Consider the following 25,177-nt stretch of genomic DNA (forward strand, 5'->3'; position numbering starts at 1 on the left):
GAAGCCTGACTCAGATCCAGCTCCCACAAATCTTCTTTAAACAAAGGAAAAACACACACCACCCACAATTAAACTGCCCTCAGTAAACTGAGTGGAAAAGCTTGAAAGAAAGAAAAAATAAACAACACCCAAACCCAAGGCTGCAGGCAAGAACACAGTCTGCTGGTTTGTGATGGAGAAACACATCCCAGTGCCAAACCCTGTCAGGAATTACCCCCCACGCAGTTCCACCTCCCCTGTAAACCAGTGTGGGCACCGCAGCCCCAGCCACCAGTGACACTGCCCAGGGGGGACAGCACCCAGGACGTGTGGGGACAAAGATCATGGACAGGAAACACAGACAGACACAAAGAAATCACAGTAACATCTTTATTATAAAAATGCTTAGGTGTCCAAAAGTTTCTGGAGTACTACGGGACCTCTCTTTGTTTCAGGTACTTTTTTCATTTCATGATGCATACTAGAATTACTTTTTTAAAACAAAAAATCTGTCCTGTATGTAACAAAGTTCTCTCAAAATTCTATGTTCCAGTTTAAAATGTGAAGAGTCCTAGAAAAAACAAAGCAAAACACAAAACCAACAGACATCCAGCATCCTAATTCAGGTTCTCCTTGAAAACAGCTTTTAAAAGCCACGTCAGCAGCTCAGTGTACAGATGATTGAAGCACACGGGAACTGAAGTTTCAAAAGAAACATCCTTTCTTTATAGCACAGTGAAAACGAGCATGTGCCTGAATCGACAAGCAATACTCACAAAGATACAACACAATTTGTTCTCAGATGTAAAACTTGACTGACAGGAATGGAATGACCCATAAAACACTGCGGGAAAAAATACAGAATTGAGTGTCAGGGAAAAATGTTTAATTTGTACTCAAAATGCGAATTGCTGGCTGCATGTGCAAAATGACTCAATCAGAGCTGTCGTTACCTGGTTGCATATGCAAAAGGCTCATTACTGACGTGCACACAGATACACTTTGCGCTTGAAAACTCTGCCACTGACATTTAGATGCTTTCTTTGGAAAACATGAGCCTACTCACAAACTGTATTTCCTCTCGAAGCCATTTTTATACCTCCCCAATATTCTAAATACAGCTTCACATCAAGAATTACAGAAAGCCACGCAAGTTATTTTAAAGATTTATGCTTAACAAAAATAGCATCAGCAACTCCTCAGTGGAAGCGGATGCATGGAATAACAAAATTCCAGAAGAGGCACCTTCCTGGACGGCTGATGGAGGGGAGAAGCAGCGAGTGCCGGCCCGGCCGCCCCACGTCCTCAGCAGCGTGACGCGACTTTGGTGTGTTCAGCGCTGCCTCAGCGGCCAAAGGCTGAGCAGGAACGGGCATTTCTGCACCGTGGCCGCCCAGGATCCCTCGGCCAGGGCTGAGTTCACATGCTACATATGTTCTGGCAATTAGCGTCCTTAATTAGCTGACACTTAGCGTTACATTATGGTTAGTAATATATTTAAAAGCAAGGCATCTTAAGAATTATTTCATAAGTGAAAGTGCTGAAAACTACCTGGCCAGAAACTAGAAGCAGAGGCTGGTGGTTCATTGTCTACACTGGTTATGCTGGGATTAAGCCTCTTTTTTTTGTTGTTTTGGTTAAACAATAAATTCTACCATCAGGATTTGTTCCTTTTATTACTTTCAGGTACTTTGAGGAATACGGTATATATTAAACAGAAAAATGAACAGTAAAATAAATGGCATCAGCGAGCCTGGATAGGCAAACTATGTGCTGTGGGGTCCGAACCCGGCACGATGTTCACACACAGCGGGGGTCCTGCCCGCGGCACTGCGGCGAGAGGATGCAACTGCTCAACTGGATCTTCTAACCAGCACAGGATTAGGGAAGAAAGAGATCAAACGATTTCTTCAGCTGTGCGCACGTTTCAAACCAAAAAATTACAAGCAAAAAAATCCCAATCCCACCAGCACAAACAAGATACCTAAAAGGCACTGAAGAGATTTAACCTTCCTGAATGCAGAGCTAATTTATTAGGCCCTAACTGGCTCCTTTACATATTCGTATGCACAGCAATTAAGAAATATAAAATCTGTTCGGTACCCAGAAGTTCCTAATCTTCATCTGCATCCAAGTCTACAAAACAGATTGAGGTAAAAGGCACAGCCCTCCAAGTGACCAACCAGAACTGCTGAGCACACACGTGTGTAAACACAACTGCTGCAGGGATTTGGTATCGATCTGATATTGCAAAGCAGGTTTGGTTTTTTATAACACACTTCATAGCTGACATTTGAGTAATGTCAGTTCTTACAGAGGATCTGACAGAGGGATATCTGATTTAAGGTGGAAAGGCCTCCCTCCTTTTCAAGAATTTCCTAGGATTTCCACTTTGTTTTCATCGAGCACAAAGGGAGAAGGGAAGTCTTTGTTCTTCATGTGCACCTCCAGCCCCTGAGAACGGGTGAAAACAGCACTGTTAGGTTGGAAACGCATCAGACTGCTTCATTTTAATATTCTCAAAGAACGACTGACTACCCAAAGCTAAAAGGCTGGGGAAGGACAGACACCAGCACCAGTTTCCCCAGTATCAGAGATGGATCAGCCCCACACCTGGGGTTCAGGAAGGAGAGGGACCCATGAACCGTAAAACAATGGAGCTTGGAAACCACCTCCCTGGAGAGGGGCAGGCACGGGAGGCTGTCCCCTTGACTCACGATAATCCTGGCAAAGAAAAGTCAACTTAAATTGCCTTGTTTTCATTTTGTTCTTACAACACACTGATTGTGATGACTCTGCTGCCTGCACATGGAAACCTCGCAAAGAGGGAAAGTTTGATGAATTCCACTTGCCCACAGTGCCCATATATCCTCCTGCAATCCACTCACCCCATCTGCCCAGCACAGGGAAGCTCCTCAGTACTAAACGGAAGAAGCTTTCCCAGGATCAGTTCTTTTCAGGAAGACAAACTGGAGGAATCTGTTCTAAGATCCAGTTTCTCCTAAGCCAACGCACATAGTGCACTTGGGTGGTCAATCACGGTGGGAGCTGGGCACACACTGGCACAGAACCACACACAGTGACCTCATGGGGTTTGTAATTCCAATATTCTGCACTTTTCATCCAGAAGATCTCAAAGTACTTGTGAGTCTTAATGAAGCTGTGCAGACTCATTGCAAATCTCATTTTACAGATGGCTACAACTGAGAGTGAACGAACTGCTGAGGAGTAACCATAGCGGAACCACAAACATAACACAGGACCCAAGTCCTAGTTCCCTGGATCTTACCATTGCTCAGCAAGCCCAGACTAAAGAAATTCCCTGTGTTTGGAAGGAAGTCAGACACAAACCTGCCCACTCTTAAAAATACCTCCACAGAGAGTTATTCTCACCTCTCCAAAGTAAGACACTAATGGAGAAATCTCACACACAGCTGGAGGATCTTCAGTTCCTGAGAGACTAGAGAAGAAAACACAGGATTAACTTCTTGCTGTGTTTAAAAAACAGTGCATCTTCTTCAAAACATCATCAGGAACAGGATATCCAGAAGGATAACACAATTGTTAGACTAACGTTCACCAGACATTACTTGAACACAAAGTGTGAAAATAGAAGGGAATTAGCAAGGTCCCAAATATTTCTCATCCAGACAAGAACACCACCTCTATAGAGGTGCTTTTCAAGTCAAATTAACAGCTTGTGGGTTTATGCCCACAAGGAGTTGATGCAGTAGCCCCATGGGGTAAAAGAAGCTTCCCATCCACCATGATGCAGGAAGGATCTGAATTGGTAACTGCTGTAATAGTTGATCTTTAAGCCCACCTGAGAATATTACTGAGCCTTAGCACTGGGGCCACAGTCAGAAAAGCTGGTGAGGACTAGAAATGACAATTGCTTGGGCTGGCTAAATCCAGAATGACGGAAAAGGTTGCCCCTGCCTAACGAGTTCCTATGTGAGGAGTCAACTCCTGACTCGAGGGCAGGAATCTCTGCCAGAGATAAAGCCCAGAGCACTGTGAGTTACTGTCGAGAGCAAATCAAAGTCAGTAGCAGAGCAGGAGCCGTGACAGACGTTACTCTGCATGTTCAGAAAAGACCAGCTGAACGAAAATGATGCCAAGTCACCCTGTGATCAAACTAAGCCCAGTTTTGTAGAGCGCGGTACCTGCCAGCAGCCACACACAGAGGAGCTGCAGAGATCACAGAGGTTCCTACCTGAGTTTCTCTGGTATCCTGCAACCATTTTCATCCAGAAATGTGGCCCCGGCCCTGAGAGCCCAGCGGTAATGCTGGGCCAGGAGGGCTTGCCGAGCGGTGGTAGGAGTGTCCTTGTCAGCTGTGTCTGCGTTTTTTAGTGGCGAGAATTCCTCTTCTCTCAAAACTTCAAATGCCACAAAATTCCTACCAGCAAAGGGGAGAAAACAATGATAATGATCAATAAAGCTAACTATCTTGGTGCAGCAACAACTTTCATGGGGAAAGGCTCATATACATGTTAGGGAACAGCGATATATGCAGCCTGGGGCAGCCAAGCTAAGGAAAGCCCATCTCCCATCTGAAAAGCAAAGTATCACAGAATCCCAGACTGACTGCGGCTGAAGGGACCTCTGGAGATCATCTTGTCCAACCCACCTGCTAACACAGGTACCCCTGGAGTAGATTGCACAGGAAGGTGTCCAGGCGGGTTTGAATGTCTCAGAGAAGGAGACTCCACACCCGCTCTGGGCAGCCTGGGCCAGGCTCTGGCACCTCCCAGCAGAGAAGTTTCTGCTCATGTTCAGATGGAGCCTCCTGTGTTTCAGTCTGTGCCCGTTGCCCCTCACCCTGGCGTTGGGCACCACTGAACAGAGTCTGCTCCATCCTCTGACACCCACCCTGAGATATTGATCATTGATCAGATCCCTCTCAGCTTCTCCAGCTGAACAGCCCCAGCTCTCTCAGTGTCTCCTCATCAGGAAGATGCTCCAGACCCCTCAGCATCTTACAAACATGGCTCCAAGGGCTCTCCATTGGACTCTCTCCAGTAATTCCTTGTCCTTCTTGAACTGAGGAACCCAGAACTGGACACAACTCCAGACGTGGCCTCACCAGGGCAGAGCAGAGGCGGAGGATCAACCTCTCTGACCTGCTGCTCACACTCTTCCTCACACACCCCAGGTACCATTGGCCCCCTCGGCCACAAGGCCACATTGCTGACCCATGGCCACCCTGTTGTCCACCAGGACTCCCAGGTCCTTCTCTGCAGAGCTGCTTTCAGCAGGTCCACCCCTCACCTCTGCTGGTGCCTGGGGTTGTTCCTCCCCAGCTGCAGGACCCTACACTTGCCTTTGCTGAAGAAGCACCCGTGCTGTATGATGGAAAAACACCACAAGAAGGCCAGTTTCTCTGGGAACATAACAGCCTCACAACCCTCCAGAGCTGTGCACAGGTAAGAGGAAAAGCAACAGTTCTGCAGAAACAGTTCTGCAGCCATGAGGAGACTTGTGCACAAAATCCTCAGCTGTGAGCACGGCAGGACGGACAGAGCAGCAGCGCCTGGAGGTCGGACACAGCGCCAAGCTGCACGGCTCACGTCAGAGCACCGCGCCGCTGCGCCCAGAACTGCGCTCTGCAGGCACGGAGCAACCGAGGCCACCAGCTCCCAGGGATGAATAAGCAATATGGGAGGATTCACGGCTGAATAGTAAGTACAGCTGTTTACCAGAAATGCAAATTCAAAAAATCCCACAGTAGCATCTGCGCATTTCTGCATTTCACGTGTGAAGAACAGCTGCCAAGCTGGCTCTGCAAGTATTAGTTAAAAAGCACAAGGTTTCACTGCTTGCAAATGAGTCCTTTCAAAGCTCAGAACTCAGCACTGTTTCCCCCACGCTGGTTTTGCCTTTGGTGAGATATTTCTGAATACTTGTCAGGAAATGGAGACCCATTCAAATCTTGAGCTCTGTATCCTGAAGTGAATCCTCTAAAAAGAAAAATACAATCCCCAAACAATGATAATTCAGTTTGCCGACGTCTCTTTTTGCCATTTATTTAAGCCTAAAATGGAGACTTTATTGCTGAATTTGAGACTCTGGAAAGTAGGTTTTATAAGAACACATGCTAAATTTCTAAATTATTAAACTCCCATGTTCCCTAAATACAAAGTATTCCCGACTGCACTCACACTATGGCACAGCGCTCTTAGCCCTGGTTTAGAGCTCGGCACGTCAACACTGACAGTTCCCACAACCCCAAGGTGCTTAAGCGACTTGTTTTCTGAGCACAAGGGTGTGAGCTGCGCCGGTGTGACACACCAACACGTCACCAGAGCTGCAGTTGCCATGGGAGCCACAATCCTGAAAGACTTGATTTCTGCGAGTCTGAATACTCCAGCTTGGGTTTGTATTAGAAGCTGGCTTTGTGCTCAATTTCCCTTTCTAACAATCCACCCCCAAACCACGCGCTCCAAGCAAGGCCTGTTCCAACCTACAGCCATTCAAACAAACATTGGGAAGGGAAGGATAAAAAAATCGTATCTGACACTAACTTAGAGAACTGGAACACATCAAACACAAACTTCTCCAGCTTTATCCCGTTTGGTTTTAGCGGTTTTACCAGATTTCCCTCCTCGTCAATGTAAGGCACCTTCTTTATGGCTACATGATGCCTCAGCTGCGGCTCATATTTCCTGCAAAAGGAGAAGAAACAAGTTCATTTAGTTCATGCCCACTCTGAAAAACGTAGCACACTGCTGGGAAGCAGCTGGTTTATTGCTGCTCTGGCTCATCTCCCAGCTGCTGCGGGTGTTGCTGTCTCCAAACCGATCCAAGTCACATCCAGGGAACACTGCGCAGGGCAGCCCGGCCAGCGGCACCGCCTGCACCGCTGCGACAGGACGGGGCAAAGCAAGAGGGAGGACCTTGAGTCAGGCTGAGATTGTATGCAGAGAGAAAAAAGGTAACCCAAACTGTTATCTGACTGGGATGGCAACGGAGCAGAGCAGATCCCTCACACAAGGATGGACTGAGCTCTTCAGGAAGGTCGCAGGGCTGCTCACCCAGTGCCCCATCACAGCCCCATTGCCCAACACCAAGGTGCAGAGACCTCCCCCAACTTCACTCCCTGTCCCCAGCTCTGCTGTCCCAGGGGTGGCATGGCTGACAGTCCCACTGAAAACCCTCAGCGCGGGGCTGCACCGCTGCCACACCGCAGCCCATGCTGCTCACCCCTGCAGGCCCAGGAAAGTCACATCCTGGTGTATGTCAGTCGATGCAGCTACAGCAAAGCATGCAAGCTCTTCACTGGGTAAGGCCTGAACAGCATGCTGAGGCTGTCACAAAAGGGGATACAGCTGTTTTGAACTGTTTGGAGGAGAGAGGAGGTGAAGAGCAGAGCAGGAGGTACCCATAACTGAAATTACAGGAACACCCACTCTTGGAGGCATTTCTGGGCTGCACAGCTGCCTAGCAGGTCTGCTGGAACTTACTGGGCCACCATCTCCAGGAACTCAACCGTGAAGAAGTGATTGCAGATATTGCCAGCGCTGTACACCAGTCCCCCGTTGGGGCCGCGCTGCTGCGCAGTCTCCAGGCTGATCTCGCTGTATTCCACCACCTGGTAGAGCCCGTCCACACAGCACACCACCCCCACGGGCTCGGTGGGGTACGCCTTCTCCACCACCTGCAGCCACAGGACAGATGGCTGTGACGAGGAGGAAGAAAATCCCAGCACTATTCCAATTCCTGCATACAAACGATCCTACAGCTGATCATCAGGCGCCTCAGCTGCACGGACAAGGCAGTGCTGGGGGTACAGAGGAGCCTGCAGACACATTTTGCCCAACAGTGAGGTGGAGCAAGTTCAGAGAAGGGAACAGAGCTGGTGAGGGGCTGGAGCACAAGTGTGATGGGAGCGGCTGAGGGACCTGGGGGGTTCAGCTGGAGAACAGGAGCTGAGGGGAGACCTTCTGATCTCTGAACTGCCTGGAAGGAGCTTGGAGCCAGGGACCTCAGGCTCTGCTCCCTGGAACAAGCACCAGGAGCAGAGGAAACGGCCTCAAGTTGCGTCAGGGGAGGTTGAGGTTGGATTTAGGAACAATTTCTTCCCCAAAGGGCTGTGGGGCATTGGAACAGGCTGCCCAGGGCAGTGCTGGAGTCACCATCCCTGGAGGGTTGGACAGACGGAGATGAGGTTCTTGGGGACACGGTTGGTGCTGGTGCTGGGTTAACAGTTGGACTCGAGGGTCTTTTCCAACCAAAATGATTCTATTCTATGATTCTCAAACCCAGTACTGGACCACTTAATTGCACAGTTGCTCAGAAGATAAACTAGTCAAAAGAAATTGGCATACTGTGGGGCACTGCTCTTACCAAGGACTGGGACCTGGCATTAAATGAAAAACGTTTGCAGCTATCGGCCCTCAGCTCCCTGTTTGCATGAACAGTGTTCATGATTAAAGCAATATTTATTTCTGCTCAGTCACCTGCTGCTTTATGGTGACAAAACCAGGCTGGTTTGGCTTTCCTCATCTTCCACACTGGGGCATAATGAATGCCATTAGACTCAAAGATGCATTTATATTAATAAAACACAACCCAGTCCAATACGGCTTCTAGATACCCCCTGCGCATTCACAGAAAGGGCAGGGCACAAAAGGGAAGCAATTACAGTTTGTAGTTTCCTGTGCAGTTACAGTCCCTGCTCTCACTGAAGCTTATTTTCCACAATATTGCAGGAGGAGGGGAGGACGACGCCGGCAGGCTGGGATTCTGAAGGCAACGCAGGCAGCAAGCGGCCTCTGCTTGGAGCGAGCCACTGTCCGACCAACTGAACACCCCGTTCGTCTGCGCTCCCCCTTCACCAGCAGCTTCCAAATGTAACCGGACCGTAACTCCCTGTGAGAGCATGGCCCTGCACTAGCACCGCCTCACCTTGGCACCGCAATCTGCCCCTTTGGACACACAGAAGCCTATGAAGACTGGATCTGCCATTTTCACGAGGATATTATCCACACAGTATACATGGACGTACTGGATTCCACGCCGCTTCATGTCATCCAAGATCTTATTGTCCACCAAAGCACGGTATAAGCCACCATTGCCATCTATAACGCAAGAGAAAAGAGAAAGCCCTGGTTAATGAGTGATTTAGTGGGGGTTTTGTAGCTAAGAGGGAAAAAGCTGGAAGTTCTGAACAAACTTTCCTCACCAGCAGAGGATGGAATGTGTTCTAGCTAAGTCAGTGCTACCAGATCTTATTCCCAGCTCTGCCACACAGCTCAGCACAAGCCTGCTCCCCGCACAGCCCAGCGCCCTCACCCGCAGAGCGGGACCGCGGGGACCAGCCTCACGGGGAAGGGTTTTCAGACTTCATGAAGCCCTGCAAGATCCTCAGAGGGAAAACACTAAAGGGAAAAACATTATGCAGAGGATGGGAAAAGCCTGTTACATTTCTTCTCTTCCAGTGCAGAGCAAAAGCACGTTTCAAATTCAGCTTGAAGAAAAACACTAAAATAAACTTTATTCTCTGTTTATCTTCCCCCCACAGCTTCCCAGTGCCTTTGAACTGCAGCTCTACAAAAGACACCTGGACATTTGTTCACCACAGATCACTCTTTCACAGTTTCTCCTTTGACACCCCTGTCAGCTCAAGAAAACCCCTCTGCAGCTGCAAAACCGCATCCCTGCCCGGCCGAGCAGGCTGCCTTCACCCGGCCTCTTAACACGCCCAGGTGAACAGAAGATAAGAACTTTACAAGGTGAGATATTGCAGTCACTTTGGAAAGAGTTAATCTTCTTGCTGCTTTTTCACCCATTTCCAGCTATCAGCCTTGAATGGGAGCCCAGCTCCCAACAGCTTCACCCCGGGACCTCCTGCACAGCCCCACTGATGCACATTGCTCCTAATCTGCAGTTGCACCACTCCTAATCCTGACAATACTCCCCGGCTTTTATAAAGCCCATGTGCTGTGGGCAAATCTCCAGCAACAACTAGACAGAGACTGATACCTCTTGATTACCAACCTGAAACATTTAACTGAACTCTCACACTAATCAGAAGCGTTAACGCTGACCTCCAACGACTGCTCTGTGCACCAAGGCTGGCTGATGGCGAGTAGCAGCTACCAACACAGGTTACATCACTGTACCGTGTAAGAGTGATCAGCGGGGTACCTGGAGCCATAGCAATCTTCCCCTTCTCCTCCAAGATGGCCTTCCCATCAAAGGTGACAGCGGGCAGCATCCTCTGTTCAAACATGACCACATTGGATCGATCCAGGTTGAAGTAGTTGTGTTCTACAAAGAACTCCTCCGTCGGCCCCAGCGTGAACTCACTTGTCATGATGTACCTGGGTAGAAATGGGTGCTGAGCAATGAGTAAGAAAACCACAACCGAAAGACAAAAGTACAAACAGAATACAAAAGAGAGGAAACCCAAGAGCATTAAATGAGAGACACTATGGCATCCTGCGGTGTGCGGGGGAGTTCTCCTCCAGAACTCACGCATGACGATACTCACAGGCTCAGTGCCAGCCAGGGCAGAAGAGCCTTTCCCTAAACGTGAATGACATCTGGATATCCATATGAGCTGGAAAACAAGGAAAAGGACAATACAACAGCCTCATTCACCTTAGATTCAAACTGATGTTAAGTGTCTAAAGAAGCATTGACGAGCACAAGGTGCTGAGAACGAGCTGTGAATCCCCAGCGGTGCAGTCTGCCAGCAGAGGCCATCAGCAGCATTTTCAAATGTTGGTTGCATTATTAGTTTTTCTCTTAAGTTTCTCTATTTCCTCCTCTCCTTCCAGCTCCACTTTGCTGCTGTCTCTCCCTCCACTATCTTCCTCCTTCCACAGTGGCCAAGAGCCATTTTCATTATCTACCTGTCAAGCACTTCAACAACTCCTGGCACAGGTATGCGGGGTCCTCTGCCAGCACACCAGGGGAACCAACGCCGTGCACGGGAGAGCCTGGACCTCACATCCCCCGATTTACATCCTTGCAGAACAGTGCACTGCAGCAGCCAATGGTAACCACCCTGCACACAACCGTCCGGGCTCCCAGCAGCACCCGGGAGGGTGCATTAGCGATTCATGTAATGCATGCACAGTGTCAGAAAGAAACACCGTATGGACTCAAATCACCTTTGATCTCCAGTTTGGACAACAATGTGCTACCCTGAAGACCTCAGACACCTGCTGTTTCATTCTTCCCAAATCCTGACTCAGACCAGTGGTTTCATAAATGTATCTCTCTGTAGTCTAATGAACAACACTTAGAAAACATTTGCAGAAGTGAGCTGCAGCACCTTCCTCTCTCTCACCCACCACATCTCATAGGCAATTCACATTTTGCACCTTGTACAGAGACAGTCTCTTTTGAAACCTTTTGGAGGCTCTTGAAAGCCAGGAGAGACAGCAGCCAGCTGTAAACAACAGCAGGGGGTGGCCTGAAAATGGGGCACGACAAGCGTTTATTACTGCAAGGGAAGGAGGTTTTTTGCTGTGGCAGAAATTGCAGACCAGGGGAGGCAGGGGCTCGGAAGGTGAGCTCTAGGCAATCTCTCCCTCCATGCAGGAACCTGAGAAAGCACAGCAGAAACAGATGAAATCTCTCATAAAGCATCAGAAACAATCACTGAAAAGTTCTGTTTATAGTGTTGTCAGGGACTGTGCTTGAAAAGGCAGCATGGTACAGCAGTTAGGGTGGTGGCCAGTGATTCATGGCCACTGACATCTGCAGACACGGACCTGCCACTTCCCACCCCTGTGCACCCTCCTCCAGCTGCTGGCATCGCAACTCCTGCAGACAAAAAGCTCTGCCCGACGTGTCTCTGTACCGCACCCAACAAAGTGCTCCAAGAAGACAACACAGTCAAGCTGCAACACAAAGAGCACAGCAGGTCTGTGGCTCCAGGTCACCTACCAGGGGATGGCACACTTGCAGTGGTGTCTCTGGCCAGCCAGCTGCTCCACTTTGCGGATTCTTTCTGCCTGGATCTGGTACAAGGTCTTGCCACTGGGCAGCCCCACGTCGTACATGCCCTTGGGATAACTCACACCCAGGCGGGTTCCTTGTCCTCCAGCCAGGAGCAGCACTGCCACCTTGTTCTGTGAGATCTGATGCAAGCCTGAACAGGAGAAAGAACCCCGAGGGAACATAAGAATCACAAAAGCAATCAACACCCCCTGCTCTTCTCCTGAGCCTTTCTGCAGAGCTCAGGCAACAACCAGAAGCTGACAGTCCAATGCCCAGGGCTGGCAGTGTAGAGACAAATACAATGCTGCATGCACCAGGAAAATAAATCATTTCACCTCTTTGATGGAGCAGTAGATGGTGTAACAACAGAAACAGCCATGAGTTGCACCTTAAGAGGTTCAAACTGGACATTAGGATAAAAACTCTTTACTGGGAAGATGGTGCAGATCTGGAAAAGGTATCCAGAGAGATGGGGATGTCCCTTAAGGTGTTCAGGGCTCACTTTGATAAAGCCATAGCTGGCCTGACCTAGGGCTGGGTATGGTCCTGTTCCAAACAGGGGCTAGACTAGAGCCTCCAGAGCACCCTTGTCACCAACACTTAAACGTCCCAAAGAAGCAAAGTCTCATAATCTCCAGTAAAGCACGGGCACTTCTGGTATCTGCCCTAATCAACTATCTCTGCTTGTGCTCCAGCTTCTGTTCAGCTGCTATCAGGACTAATAAGAAAGCCCAGCCTGCAGAAGTGCAACTACCACAATCTAATTAAAACCAATATCATTTTTCCTGACAAACCAGGGAAGTCCAGAACTTGGGGAAGAACCAGACCACAGAATAAACACCCAGCTCATTGACAGTCTTTGTTCCCTGCCTTCTCCCAAGCCAGCACCACAGTAACAACAACCGGGAGCAAGGTTTTCCCTCAGGGCGCACTCTGTGCTGCTCCGGGAGCGCGGGCCCTGCACTGCCCGGATCAGCAGCCTCAGCTCTGCTGGGCACAGCTGCCAGAGCCTGTGCCACCCCACGCAAGGAGCCTCCCGGACATCGCCCAGCCTGGTGCTGCTCCCCGCGGTCCCAGACAGCACGTGCTGCACCCCAGCCTTCGGAGAGAAGACAAACATACAACTCTAACTGCAACTGGGACTGAAAAATTCCTAACTTGGACTGAAAGACACAGGGACCGAAAATATTGAATTAGAAGAAAAACAGGGTTGGTTTTATGCTCATCTTTAAATAATTGGCTGTTTAAATGAGCAACAGAGGGAAAATCACAGAATTGCAGACTAGTTGGGGTTGCAGGGCCCTCTGCAGATCCCCAGCCCAGCCCTGCTCACCAGGGTCACAGAGCAGATCACACAGGTGGGTCCAGGCGGGTTTGAATGTCTCAGAGAAGGAGACTCCACACCCGCTCTGGGCAGCCTGGGCCAGGCTCTGGCACCTCCCAGCAGAGAAGTTTCTGCTCATGCTCAGATGGAGCCTCCTGTGTTTCAGTCTGTGCCCACTGCCCCTCACCCTGGCGCTGGGCACCACTGAACAGAGTCTGGTCCATCCTCTGACACCCACCCTGAGATATTGATCATTGATCAGATCGCTCTCAGCTTCTCCAGCTGAACAGCCCCAGCTCTCTCAGTGTCTCCTCATCAGGAAGATGCTTCAGACCCCTCAGCATCTTACAAACATGGCTCCAAGTGACTGGTTGCAGTGAGAAACCAAAGCCAAAGTCTTTGGTTCAGGTCACTGCTGTGGCAGCCACTCCGTGTCCTGTGGCAGGGCGAGAATGGGCACAGCTGCAGCAGCGAGTGCTGCCACAAGCAAGAGCTCCTGCCCATTCCCCTCTGCTGCTCCATCCCAGAAAAAGGAATAACAACTGTCATGGTGCTGCTGAGCTCGACCAGCGCAGGGAGCCGATCAACCACTCTGCAAGGAAGCCATGGGAATTCTCCCATTCTCCTGAAGTGTTGTTCTGCAGAAGCTTGTCACCACCAAAGGACAACTACAGGCAGTTAGCTAAAATGTTAACTTCTGGGCTTGTGAAGAATGAAATCGTATTTTCCCTATCAATCTTCTAGAATATCACACTAACAGAAGTGGACTTCTCTCAAATATGAATTGCCTCCATTCGCTCACTATGTACCACAGTCCTAGCATTGACTCAGCCTGGATTTGGGACTGAAAGACTCCACTATTTTTTATTCACATTTTAATATCTTGCAATAGCTTTAGAGGCTAATAGAAAGAAAAAGCAGCAGAACTACATCAGTTATGTAATACATTTGTTATATCTGCAACCCAACCTATCAGCCAAACTTGATACATTCACTATGCTGAAAAATCAGAATCCTTATCGATATGTGAAATTTATGACTCCGCCCTCTTGCTGGGCCAATCTGTTCGTGAGCAACGTTATCACAGAATCACAGAACAGTTTGGGCTGAAGGGACCTTCCCAGCTCCCCCAGTGCGCCCCCTCTCATGAACAGGGACATCTTCACCAGCTCAGGTTGCTCGGAGCCCCGTCCAGCCTGGCCTGGGATGTCTCCAGGGATGGTTCATCCACCACCTCTCTGGCCAACCTGGGCCAGGCTCTCACCACCCTCAGGGCAACAATTTCTTCCTCCTGTCCAGCCTGAATCTCCCTCCTTTAGTTTAAAACCATCACCCCTTGTCCTATCGCCACAGGCCCTGCTCAAAGTCTGTCCCCATCTTTTTACGCACTGACAAGCTGCTCTAAGGTCTCCCCGGAGCCTTGGTCTTCTGGCTGAACACCCCAACTCTCTCAGCCTTATGCTTCATCTTGGCCTCTTCACAGTAACGATGAGCCTCTCATAAAGCAAGATAAATAGTGGTGTCTAAGCAAAGAAAAACCCTTGGCCATGAACAAGATTGTACTTGCCATCATTGCCATGGCCAAGGACAACACTGGATGTGTCACCCTCCAGTGATTCCAAATCGCATTTAAAACCCACAGCAGATGGACATGGGCCCGGAGAGCCAGCAATGTGAAGGGCTCTGAATGTCACCACGCTACAGCCACCCAGGGCTGAACGAGTACCAGCCGGCAGCACAAATCCACCACAGGCAGCTGTGCAGGGCTGGCAACCCGGTCAGCACATCCGACCAGGCAGAGAAGCCAAGATGGTGAGACAGACAGACAGACACGTTACCATCCAGCTGGCTCCAGCTACTTGCTCCTCAGGATGCAAGCACACAGCTCCTTCCCAGCTGCACCAGCTGTGCCACACCAGTGTCCCACTGCTCTAGTTAGGGGGGTCACAAGGGCAACAGCGTGAAAGGAAACACACAACCTTCTTCTGGCATCAAGAAGACCAGCAGTCCGCCAAGAAAGCAAACCTGCAGCTCTCTAAAGATCTGAATAGCCTTGGGCTGAAGTTGAAGGCTGAGGCACATGGTGAGTGAAATCAAAGTACCTGCCACAACCCACTTGGGACTGTTCCAGACAGGTGGAGCATGGAGAACAACAACCGCTCCGTGGAGAACAACAACCAGGAGAACCGCTCTGTGGAGAACAACAACCAGGAGAACAGCTCCATGGAGAACAAGCAGGCGGAGTGAGACAGCAAGCTGTGGTGCAGCTGCAGCACGTCCATCGCCTGCCCCACCGACACGGCACTCCTCTGTGCTCCAGAGCCCCCTACTCACTAGTGCTCATCCTTACTTAGGCCTTGCCTTACTGAGCTCTGAACTCAGCATCTGCTGGTCTCAGGGGCTGCAGCAGAGTGGGTGTTGCTTTGGGGTGCAACTGAGATTCATCCACCAGTGGACCGAGCCAGGCATTTGCTCCACTCCAACCCCACCTCAGCATCGCTGGGCTCACGCTGACATACACACTCTGGTCCTGATGCGACAGATCACATCCCACTGACCTCAAACTAGAGGTTTATGCACAGCAACAGGCTCCAACCATGGGGCGTCACTCCCATGAAGCTCTGGAGCAAACGCTGTATGGGAAAAGCCTGCAAGGTCTCGCTTTGTCGTGCAGCATCTGGCACAAGCAGCTACGATGCTTGGCCATGACCAGGGGAACCAGGGCTGGCGTCACCCCACTGAAGTGGGGATGTCCCAGAGGAGACGGCAGCTCTCAGATGTTTTCCACGCAGTGATGAGATGACAGAATCTGCCCAAGGGGGATTTGGCATCTCACAGCCACCTCCTGGAGGGGCCTTTTGCTGCAGGGACCAGCACCTCGACCTAAGTGGGACGAACCCAAGTCCACAGCAATACCACTGATAACATCAATGGTGTCGGTCACCTTTTCTCTTCCCAAAACCCAGCAGACTGACGGGGCCGTATTCCTGGGAGATGGCAGACCAGGCACACACGAACAACCGGCAAGGGGACTGTCCTTCCCATCAGTTGTGGCATTCCCAGTATTCGTGGTGCAACCCTACAACTACAGGAGAGTTTTTCCAAGTTTCTGATCTTGGTTGCCATGAAAACCAATACCCCCCAAGATTTGAATAAGCAGGTCTGCTCTGACTCCCCAACTGTAAAACTGCTAATACTCATGACTAAAATTCATAACAACTGACTCATCTCACTGCACATTCCTGCAGTAAATGGAAATATTTATTCCTCTTAAAAAAAAAATCCATCTTATTTTCTGCAGCATACGAAACATGAACAGCGCAACCAAACAAAAACGGGAAGATGAGTTGCTGTTAGATACACACCAATGCTGCTGTAAGTCCTATTCTGCACAGAAAATAAAAAAAGGCAGAACAGTTTTGAAGGAAGAACAGCTTGATCTCGTACGAACTGACTGAATTCTCCTACTGGACAGGCACATCAGCCCGATTATAGCAGCACTCAGCAAGAGAATAAAGCAAAACACCCCAAATCCTTAATTCTGCAGAACAGTAAAATAACAAGAACGAATGATCAAACCTCCTGATGAAAGGGGAACTGCACTGTGGCCCGTGCCAAAGACTCAGATTTCATTAATAAAACATTCACAGAATGTAAAAGCTTTATTTGTATCATCATCCCTGAGGCTGCCTAGAAAATGCGATCACTTCATGTTTGTGTTTAGGACCTGAAAGCAGATCTGCCCATGCTAAGTTTTATCATCTTAAAGACAATAATGATATACACTTTTTTAAACTATTAAAAAGTACCTTGGGTGTTCCCAAGACTAAGTTTTGAGTTGCCTGGTTCTTTCAACCACCATTTTTTATCACAAAAAAGGGGGAAGGGCAAAGAAGGAGACATCATTTCAGCTGTTCAGTCATTGCAGAGGACACTGCAGACGGAGCTGCTGGGACTCGGACCCCCATGGGCAGATGAGCTCAGCTCAGCGCTGAGCCTGACCCAGAACCACGGGCTGGATCAGCCCGACACACAGCCACGGTTGTATCAGCTCTGCAGCCTCAGGGACGTGGAGCAGCGGCTCAGGACGGCTCGGGACAGCTCAGGACGGCTCGCTCTGCTCCCGGCCAGCCCAACACCACAGTAGCTCACGGAAACAAGAGCCTTTCAGCACCCGTGTCCCCTCAGGGACCACAACCCCTGCAAAGCCTGCGCCATGACACTGGGCTCCACTGGGAAACACCACGCAGGGGAACAGGACCCCACGGGGATGAAACCACGTCCGCAGGGATGCCTGGCACACCAGTGCCGCGTGGGTTTAGCAGCACAAAGTCTTGCTCCCGATTACCCTCCTCTGACAGCTGATTCCCATCTCCAGCATTAAACTCCATCATAAAAACAAACCAAAAGGAAACAGAAGAACCACGTCCCCCTCTCCTGGCAGAAATGACAAAAATCTGCCTGCAGGACGAATGTGGCTCAGGGACTGGACTTCAGGACCAGCTGAGCTGTGCACGATGCTGGTGGTCCCAAACAAAGCAGCTGTTCTGGACCCTGCAAGCTCTGCTCACAGCACAGCATGCCTGCCCTACCTGCTGCCAACGTGGCACGAGGCTCCTCGCTGGCCCAGCAGGGCGGAACACAAAGGACCCAGTTTGGCAAAACTGTTAATTTAACCGTGCGGCCTTGACCTAGACCCATGTGCCTCTAGAATTCATTGGTTCCCTTTCTGACCACAACACCCTCAGGTAAGAGGCAGCGACCACCATCAGGGTGGGTTCCCATCAAACCGCAGCAGTGTCTGGGTGGCCGCCGTGGTGCGGGGGTGCTGACACGCTCCTCTGCCGGGCTGGAGATGTCACCATGGCTGGTGGAAACCCTGGCTGGATCAAGCACACGTGGCCTCGGGTCACCGGTTTCCTCCCGCTCCCTCCATCACCGCTCAGCCCCGTCAGCCAAGTCTGACGCGGCAGAAAAGTCCTCTGCCCCGTGACTCTGCCACTTCTGGTTTTGTTCTTGTTTGGAAATCTTTACTCCCCTTTCCACACATCCCAACCTCTGCTGGCAGGTTTAGGTCAAGGCTCTGCAGACACTTGCAAGCGCCTCTCCAACCACAGCTGTTTTTCCTGGCTTCCTTTTTTTGTTACAGTTATTTTTAACAGTACTGTTACATTTTATAAAGAAGGAGGGAAGACAATTTGAATCTTTGTAAATAAATGGAAGAGAGCACCCAGGATGTCTGTGTAAGACGTATGTCCTGTGGGGGCACAGCACCCACATCCAGCCATTGCCTTCCCCATCGCTCCCACCCTTCACACGTCCACGGCGTGACCCGGGAAAGCTGCCAGCATCTACTGGGCTACAAAAATCAATGACGCTGGGCTTTGCTGGGCTTCTTCCACACCACCCATTCTGCTCCCATACGCCGTCTCTGTCCCATGCCAGCCCCGGCACCACCACGAGATCTGCCCTGCACCCGTAGCAGCCTGGGGGACCAGCAAGTGTCCCCAGCAGCTCCCCAGGGCAGCGGCAACGCGAACCCTCCCCTCACACCCTCCTCGGGGACTCGGCCTCCATCCGTGAGCCACGGCCTTGACCGAGTCCTGCGATCACGTGCTCTCCAGCCTCACCACGTCTCAGCCCCAAAGTGCCCCCACAGCCCTGCCCATGTTCACAGCCCGGAGCTACAGCCGTAACCCCAAACCTCTCCTGCTCTGCCTGCCTCGCATCCCCCATACCTGACACCAAAACACCCCCAAAGCCCACGATGCTGGGCCGGAGCTGCCCCCGCAGGACACGACTTGGCCGCGGGGATTCCTTCAGGAACAGCCCCGGGCCCCGCGGGATGGACGTGCCCGCCGAGTCCCCGTACCGGGGCAGCTCCGGGCCCCGCTGTCGGTTTTAGCACAGCCCCGGCTGGTTTGCAGGACATGCCTCAGTATTTTGGGCACCGAGTGGCGGGAGGGCCACGCTGGGCAGCCCGTCGGGAGCAGGCGGCGACACCGGGACAGACGTTCCCGTATCCCCGTCCCAGCCCGCAGAGCCCCAGCGCCCGCCCCGAGCCGACGGGCGGCCCCGCGCCCCGCTCACCTTCCGCCTCCCAGCGCTCCAGCGCGGCGGGGCCGCTGCGGCGGGCGCTGCCCAGTAGCCAGCCGGGGAGCGGCTCCATCCGGCCATCCAGGCGCTCCGGCGGCCCCCGCTGCCGGGCCCCGGCCGCCGCCGCCAGCCGGCAGTGCTCGCCCAGGCCCGGCGGCAGCGCCGCCAGCAGCGCCCCGCGCTGAGCCGGGCCCAGCTCGGCCCAGAAGCGCAGCACGTGGCTCTGCCCGCACCGCGCCAGCCGCGCCCGCGCCTCCTCGGGCGGCCCCATCGCCCCGCGGCCGCCGGGCCCGCACCGCGGCCACCTCTGCCCGGAGCGGGACCGCGCGGGGCGGGGAATCGGCTGGACGGGGCGGGGAAGGGCGGGATTCGCGGGTCACGGCTCGGCCCCCGGCTCTGCACGGTTCCCGGGACCCGCCCGGGCTCCCGGGGTTCGGGTCCTCGGATTTGCGGGACCCTGTGGGTCTGCGCCACTGCGGGGTCTCGGCAGCGTTTCCCCCTTCCCCTGCTGGCTGTGCCAGCTGAGGCGAGGTGTTTTTGGGGGCTCAGTGGTACCTGACAAGGGTACCAGATATACTCCCCAGGGGTGCTGGGATCTTTGTACCTGGGAAAGTCTCAGGCCCCTTCTTGCACGCACATTTGCAAATGTGTCAAAAACTCTTGGAGTGACTTCAGCCCCCGGTCGCAATGGCTGCTGCGGGGCCAGGCCACCCGGCTCACGAGTCTGGCTCCTCATCAGAGATGCAGCACCAGCAGCACTGAACTGACTGGGCACAAACCTCCAAAGCCCGAGGCTGTGCCAGCCGCGTCGTGTCAGAAGGCATACAGCGCGGCAGCCCCCGCCGGGGTCACAGGCTGCCCAGTGCGGACAGCGCGATGTCCTGTGCTTGAACACCCCATGTATTCACTCCACTCCTGCCACTGGGCAGCCTGGCACCAACTCCCTGTCCCAGCCACCAGCCTGTCCCCGTGGCATCCTGCCTGCAGTTGAAACCTGGCTGCACAGGAGACGAGAAGACAGGCAGACAGATAGACAGCTGCTCAGAGATACCCACCTCCCTGCATGTGACCAGGGTCAGGGGAGCTGGACCCCATCCGGATGTGACAATCAGGTCAGGAAGAATCCCTGATAGCTGTCAAAGCTTCTGTCACGCCGTTTCCTATGTTATGTGACTCAACACAGCTCCTGCTGGGCAGAGGCCAAGGGTTTCCAAAGCTCCTCGCTCTGCTCCCGTTTACACATTCCTGCTATGGTTGCATTCCCTGCCTTCCAGCTGTGTGAGCTGGTGCAGGTCCTTCCACATACGTTCTGCCTGCATAATCATCGACCCTTATTCATCAGGAAAGCCTCTATCAGATCCAACTTGTAAATCCAGCCCTGCCTCTTCCTGCGGAACTTGCACAGCCTTTGCTCCCTCAGCTTGAAGGAACCTCAGCATGCAGCTGTGAGATCTCGTAGCCATGAGATCTCAGCTCTCCTGGAACAACCACAGCAAACCATGCTGGTGAATGTGTTTCCACTCCCCACATCCAGCCATCCACCAGAACACGTTTGTCCTGCTGCAGTCTCCTGGGCTGATTCCACAACCTGTGAGGGTAGAAATTTAACCTGTAAAGCAATAAAAACAGTGGCAGGTTGGATCAGATATACCAGGCAGGGCAACCTGAGACAGCAGGAAGATCGGCTGGGGCCAAACAAAACACAAGCTCGCAGGAGTAACAGGAAATTTGTCATTAAAAAGCTCCAGCCCCCTGAAAGCAGACAGATGGCAAACACTGCTCTGTCGGGGTGAGGTATCCCACCAAGAGAGAGGCAGAGCTGCTTCAGGCATTGGTACGTAAGTATCCACCAATACATTCCCCAGATAAATGTGTTTTTACAATCGTTCCCTGAATAAGATGAAAGACTGGGTAGTTAATGACTGTGGCGCGAATGCTATGTGCTGTCCTTAGGCACTCCTGGCTTCATCGGCGGCAGCAGAGCGTAATTCATAATATGACAGAGCAATTGCTGGACAGACTCTACTCGCAGGCCTTGCAGCACCTATCATGCTTTCCTTTAAGCCCCAGACAATTCCCTATATTTAAACTCATCGTGCTGAGACCATTGGCTGGAGGGGTGGGGGTGAGGCTGGACACGAGTGGCTGCCGTGTGCCCACCAGCACAAAGTCTTGCCTTGCAGAGCCAGGCTTGTCGCAGGGTGAGCAAACAAACCCACCCCCCGGCAGCTCATTTTCTCTTCCCACCGGCTGCCCTGCTCCCAGCCCTCGTGGCAGCCCACGGGCCTCGGGCAGCCACAGGCTTCCTGCTCTAACCCCCTCGGAAAAAACAGTCTGGAGGAAAGAAAAGTCACTTTGTGGGAAGCACCCGGCCCCTCCAAAGCAAACAGAGCACGTCCTCAAGAGGCCCCGTGAGCAGCAAGATGGAAAACACGACACCTCAGAGCTGGGAAGATGAAAGAAGACAGCCCTCCCCCAGGGAAAATCTGCTGCCTCTCCCGACCACACTCCCCTCACCTTTCAGCTTCTATCCAGAGGTTTCCTGAGGACAGATGCATTTCTGGGTTGACACTTCAGTACCCCGTTGGAAGTGATTCCCTGCATACCCTCAGCTTTGGGGCTGAAAGAAAGGATTAACACCAATTGCGCTTAATGAATTGAACAGTGATGTGGGCACCAGAACTTGGCATCTCGACTGTTGTTTGCACAGCTCTTGCTCTGATTTTAACCGAGCGCAAGCCAACCCTTCCTGGGTATGGCCTGGTAACCTGCGCTGGCCAGGAACCAGCACGCTTTGGCTGCGGCGCTGTTTTGGCTGGCAGCGCAACCTGCGGAGGCCGGCTGTGCTGCGCTCTGTCCCTGTGCCGGGCAGCAGCACACACTGAGCTCACAGACACAGCTGGTTCCCCACCAGACCTTGCTTACTGTAGGCGTCCCACTCTCCACCAGCACCACCCGGTTCCCCCAGCACTCTGCTGGGCTTTGGCGCAGCTGCTGTGACCTCTCCTCCCGTGGGAAGTGACGCCGTTTGGTGGGACACCCCGGCCTGCCACCAGCCTTTGGGGACAACAGGCGCCCCGTGCCCTCCCCAGAGAAGAGCACTGGGGTGCTGGGTGCCCCCACACCTGAGCCCGGGGTGTTCCCACCAGTGACTACAGGGAGGGCCCGGCCAGGTTTGAATGACAGCTGGTGCTTCCCAGTAGCTTGGAGGAAGAACTGAATGACTACATTGTTTATATTAAATATATATATATATATGTAAAATAAAATAAAATTTAAAAAAATAATAAAGATGACTCTGTCAACCAGGAGAGGCTGGGCTGGCCCCAAGAGAAATTATTCAGCGACAGAGAAAAAAACCCAACCAAACAAACAAACAACAAAAATGAACACAGCACACAAAAAGACCCAAACAAACTAACACCACCACCAACCAAAGAGACACGACCTTTCCCAAATATTTTCAAAATCTTCCTAACCTCATTCACAGAACCGCGTCCAGGATGAAAACGCTGGGTGCCGCTTGAGGGCACTTTGGTGCAGAGCGCAGCGAGAGCGGAGTGCAGGGGCTGCGTGTGTGTCTCTGTGTGTGTGTGTGTGTGTGTGTGTGTGTGTGTGTGTCCCAGCCATGGGGCTGTGTGTGTCTGTGTGTGTGTGTGTCCCAGCCATGGGGCTGTGTGTGTGTGTGTGTGTCCCAGCCACGGGGCTGTGTGTGTCTGTGTGTGTGTGTGTGTGTGTCTGTGTGTGTGTGTGTGTGTGTCTCCCAGGCATGGGGCTGTGTGTGTGTGTGTGTGTGTGTGTGTGTGTGTGTGTGTGTGTGTCCCAGCCATGGGACTGTGTGTGTGTGTGTGTGTGTGTGTGTGTGTGTGTGTCTGTGTGTGTGTGTGTGTCCCAGGCATGGGGCTGTGTGTGTGTGTGTGTGTGTCTGTGTGTGTGTGTGTGTCCCAGGCATGGGGCTGTGTGTGTGTGTGTGTGTGTCTGTGTGTCCCAGCCATGGGGTTGTGTGTGTGTGTGTTTGTGTGTCCCAGCCATGGGGCCAGAGCAGGAAACTCCGCATGGAGGAGCCAGAGTGTTTCAGCTGAACCACCAGACACAATCAACACCAGGAATTGTTTCTGGTATCTCCAGATTGCACAGGACTGCCAGACAGGGAAATTGGACCAGAGACATTATGGTCACTTTGAATTCCCCATATTATTCTTGTCTCTTCGGGCAAGCCCAGAGGTGTGGGAGGAACCTGGGAAAAACTCTTTTTGGTGCTGATGTAGCCTTTGCTGATGCTACCGGAGCAGAGCAGCGTCACTCACTGCCTTGTTTCTAGAGCAGAAAGGGGAGGGATGCCGCACGGGTTCCTTCTCCCTGTATCCTACGCAGCTGTGAATCTGTTCAGTCAAACATGGCTAAGCCAAGCAGAGATCTCAAAACCGGTAGGACAGGTCTGGGAAAATCATGAAAATAAATGGTTTGAAGTCAAGCAGGCTGTGAACAGTCTGGCCGTGACATACAGACCAGCCAGAGCAGGACCTTGATAGAGAACAGTCCAGTGAGGGTCCCCAGAGCTGCTGTGATTACCTGGCAGCCTGGGCCTGGCAGGAGTGGAAAACTCCGTGGAGGAATGGTAAGAACAGGCTGAGAAGCCAGGAGCGGGACCAAGATGCTGAAGGTATCCAGGGATGGAGTCCCAGTGCCTGGCCTGGACAGGAAACGAGGGAAGCACAGTGAGGGCCGCATGGATGCGCGGGCTTGAGGGCCAAACTTCTTCCACCCCTCCACTTTGAAGCCAACTCAGAGCTAAAGGAAATCACGCTGGCACATGGCACAGGGAGGTGTCCGTGGCACAGGGAGGTGTCCATGGCACAGGGAGGTGTCCATGGCACAGGCAGCATCACAACCTGACCACCCAGCCAGTGGTTAATCACCCTTTCTGGCCATCACCCTCCTGTAGCATCATGAGCATCAATCCAGTATGAGGGCTCTGGAGGTGCCGTCCAGGGCCCCTCGAGTGTGTCGTGGTGCCCGTGACACAGGTATCATGACACCAGGGCTCTGCAGTCTGCTTTGTTGCAACACAAAGCGAGTTTGCAGAGGAGGGCAGCACCTTTCACTAGGACTAACATACTGTCTAGTCTAACAGATGCAGCAAATTTCAGTACAAATTAGAGAAATCCATTCTCTAAACAAAGCCAGTTCATAAGATATATGAGCTAGATCCTGTTTCTCTTACATTTGCCAACGTCGATAGATTTTTTCCCTCCTTTCTCCATGTGCATGGTTCGTTTGAGTCCCTACCCCAGGTCCTGCTGGCCGGTGGCCCCGGTTGTTGCAGTCACAGCACTGGGATGCCCAGGCTCAGTTCCCGCTGTTAGCACTCGCTCCTCCGCAGCACCAGGGAAGTCAAGCACACAGGAGCTCTCCGTGCTGCTGCAGAGGAGCCGTACATCCCTCTCCTGTGGGACACTGCCAAAGGGACAACCTGCGCTGAAACAACTTTGGCTGTGTTTGCAAAGCTACCATTGAGAGCAAACACCACGTTTGGGCTTTTTGGGCTTCCCTAACCACATTTCCTCTGGAGTGGGATGTAAGGTCTTCAGGTATTTCTGCTTAAAGCCACTTTCCTTTCTGAAAGGTTACGGTGTGTCCGAGGTGCAAAATTGCAACTGTCCGAAAGCATTTATTACACCAGCACCAGGAGTACCCATTGCATTCGGGCACAGGCAGCGATTCTCTCAGTTCTGCCGGTAAATAAGGAGATGTGCAGCTGCCGGGGTGGCGGGGGCGGGTCTGTGCTGTGAGAAATGAGGATTCGTGCCCGGTGGACGG

At 52.1% G+C, this 25,177-nt stretch overlaps 1 protein-coding gene across 1 annotated transcript; it reads right to left on the bottom strand.

Annotated features, from left to right (window-relative positions):
• Positions 1 to 355: 355 nt before the first annotated feature.
• UAP1L1 (UDP-N-acetylglucosamine pyrophosphorylase 1 like 1) lies at positions 356 to 19,647 on the bottom strand. The gene is made up of 9 exons (XM_065853871.2): positions 19,352 to 19,647; positions 11,884 to 12,088; positions 10,132 to 10,307; positions 8,890 to 9,062; positions 7,446 to 7,639; positions 6,507 to 6,647; positions 4,196 to 4,381; positions 3,373 to 3,439; positions 356 to 2,433 (listed from the first exon to the last, which is right to left on the bottom strand). The coding sequence occupies exons 1-9, from the start codon at positions 19,626 to 19,628 to the stop codon at positions 2,347 to 2,349; spliced, it is 1,506 nt and encodes a 501-aa protein (XP_065709943.2). The 5' UTR covers positions 19,629 to 19,647; the 3' UTR covers positions 356 to 2,346.
• Between the last annotated feature and the right edge of the window lie 5,530 nt (positions 19,648 to 25,177).

The sequence above is a fragment of the Patagioenas fasciata genome, chromosome 20 (assembly GCF_037038585.1).
Source record: "Patagioenas fasciata isolate bPatFas1 chromosome 20, bPatFas1.hap1, whole genome shotgun sequence".
NCBI classification, from domain to species: Eukaryota; Metazoa; Chordata; class Aves; order Columbiformes; family Columbidae; genus Patagioenas; species Patagioenas fasciata.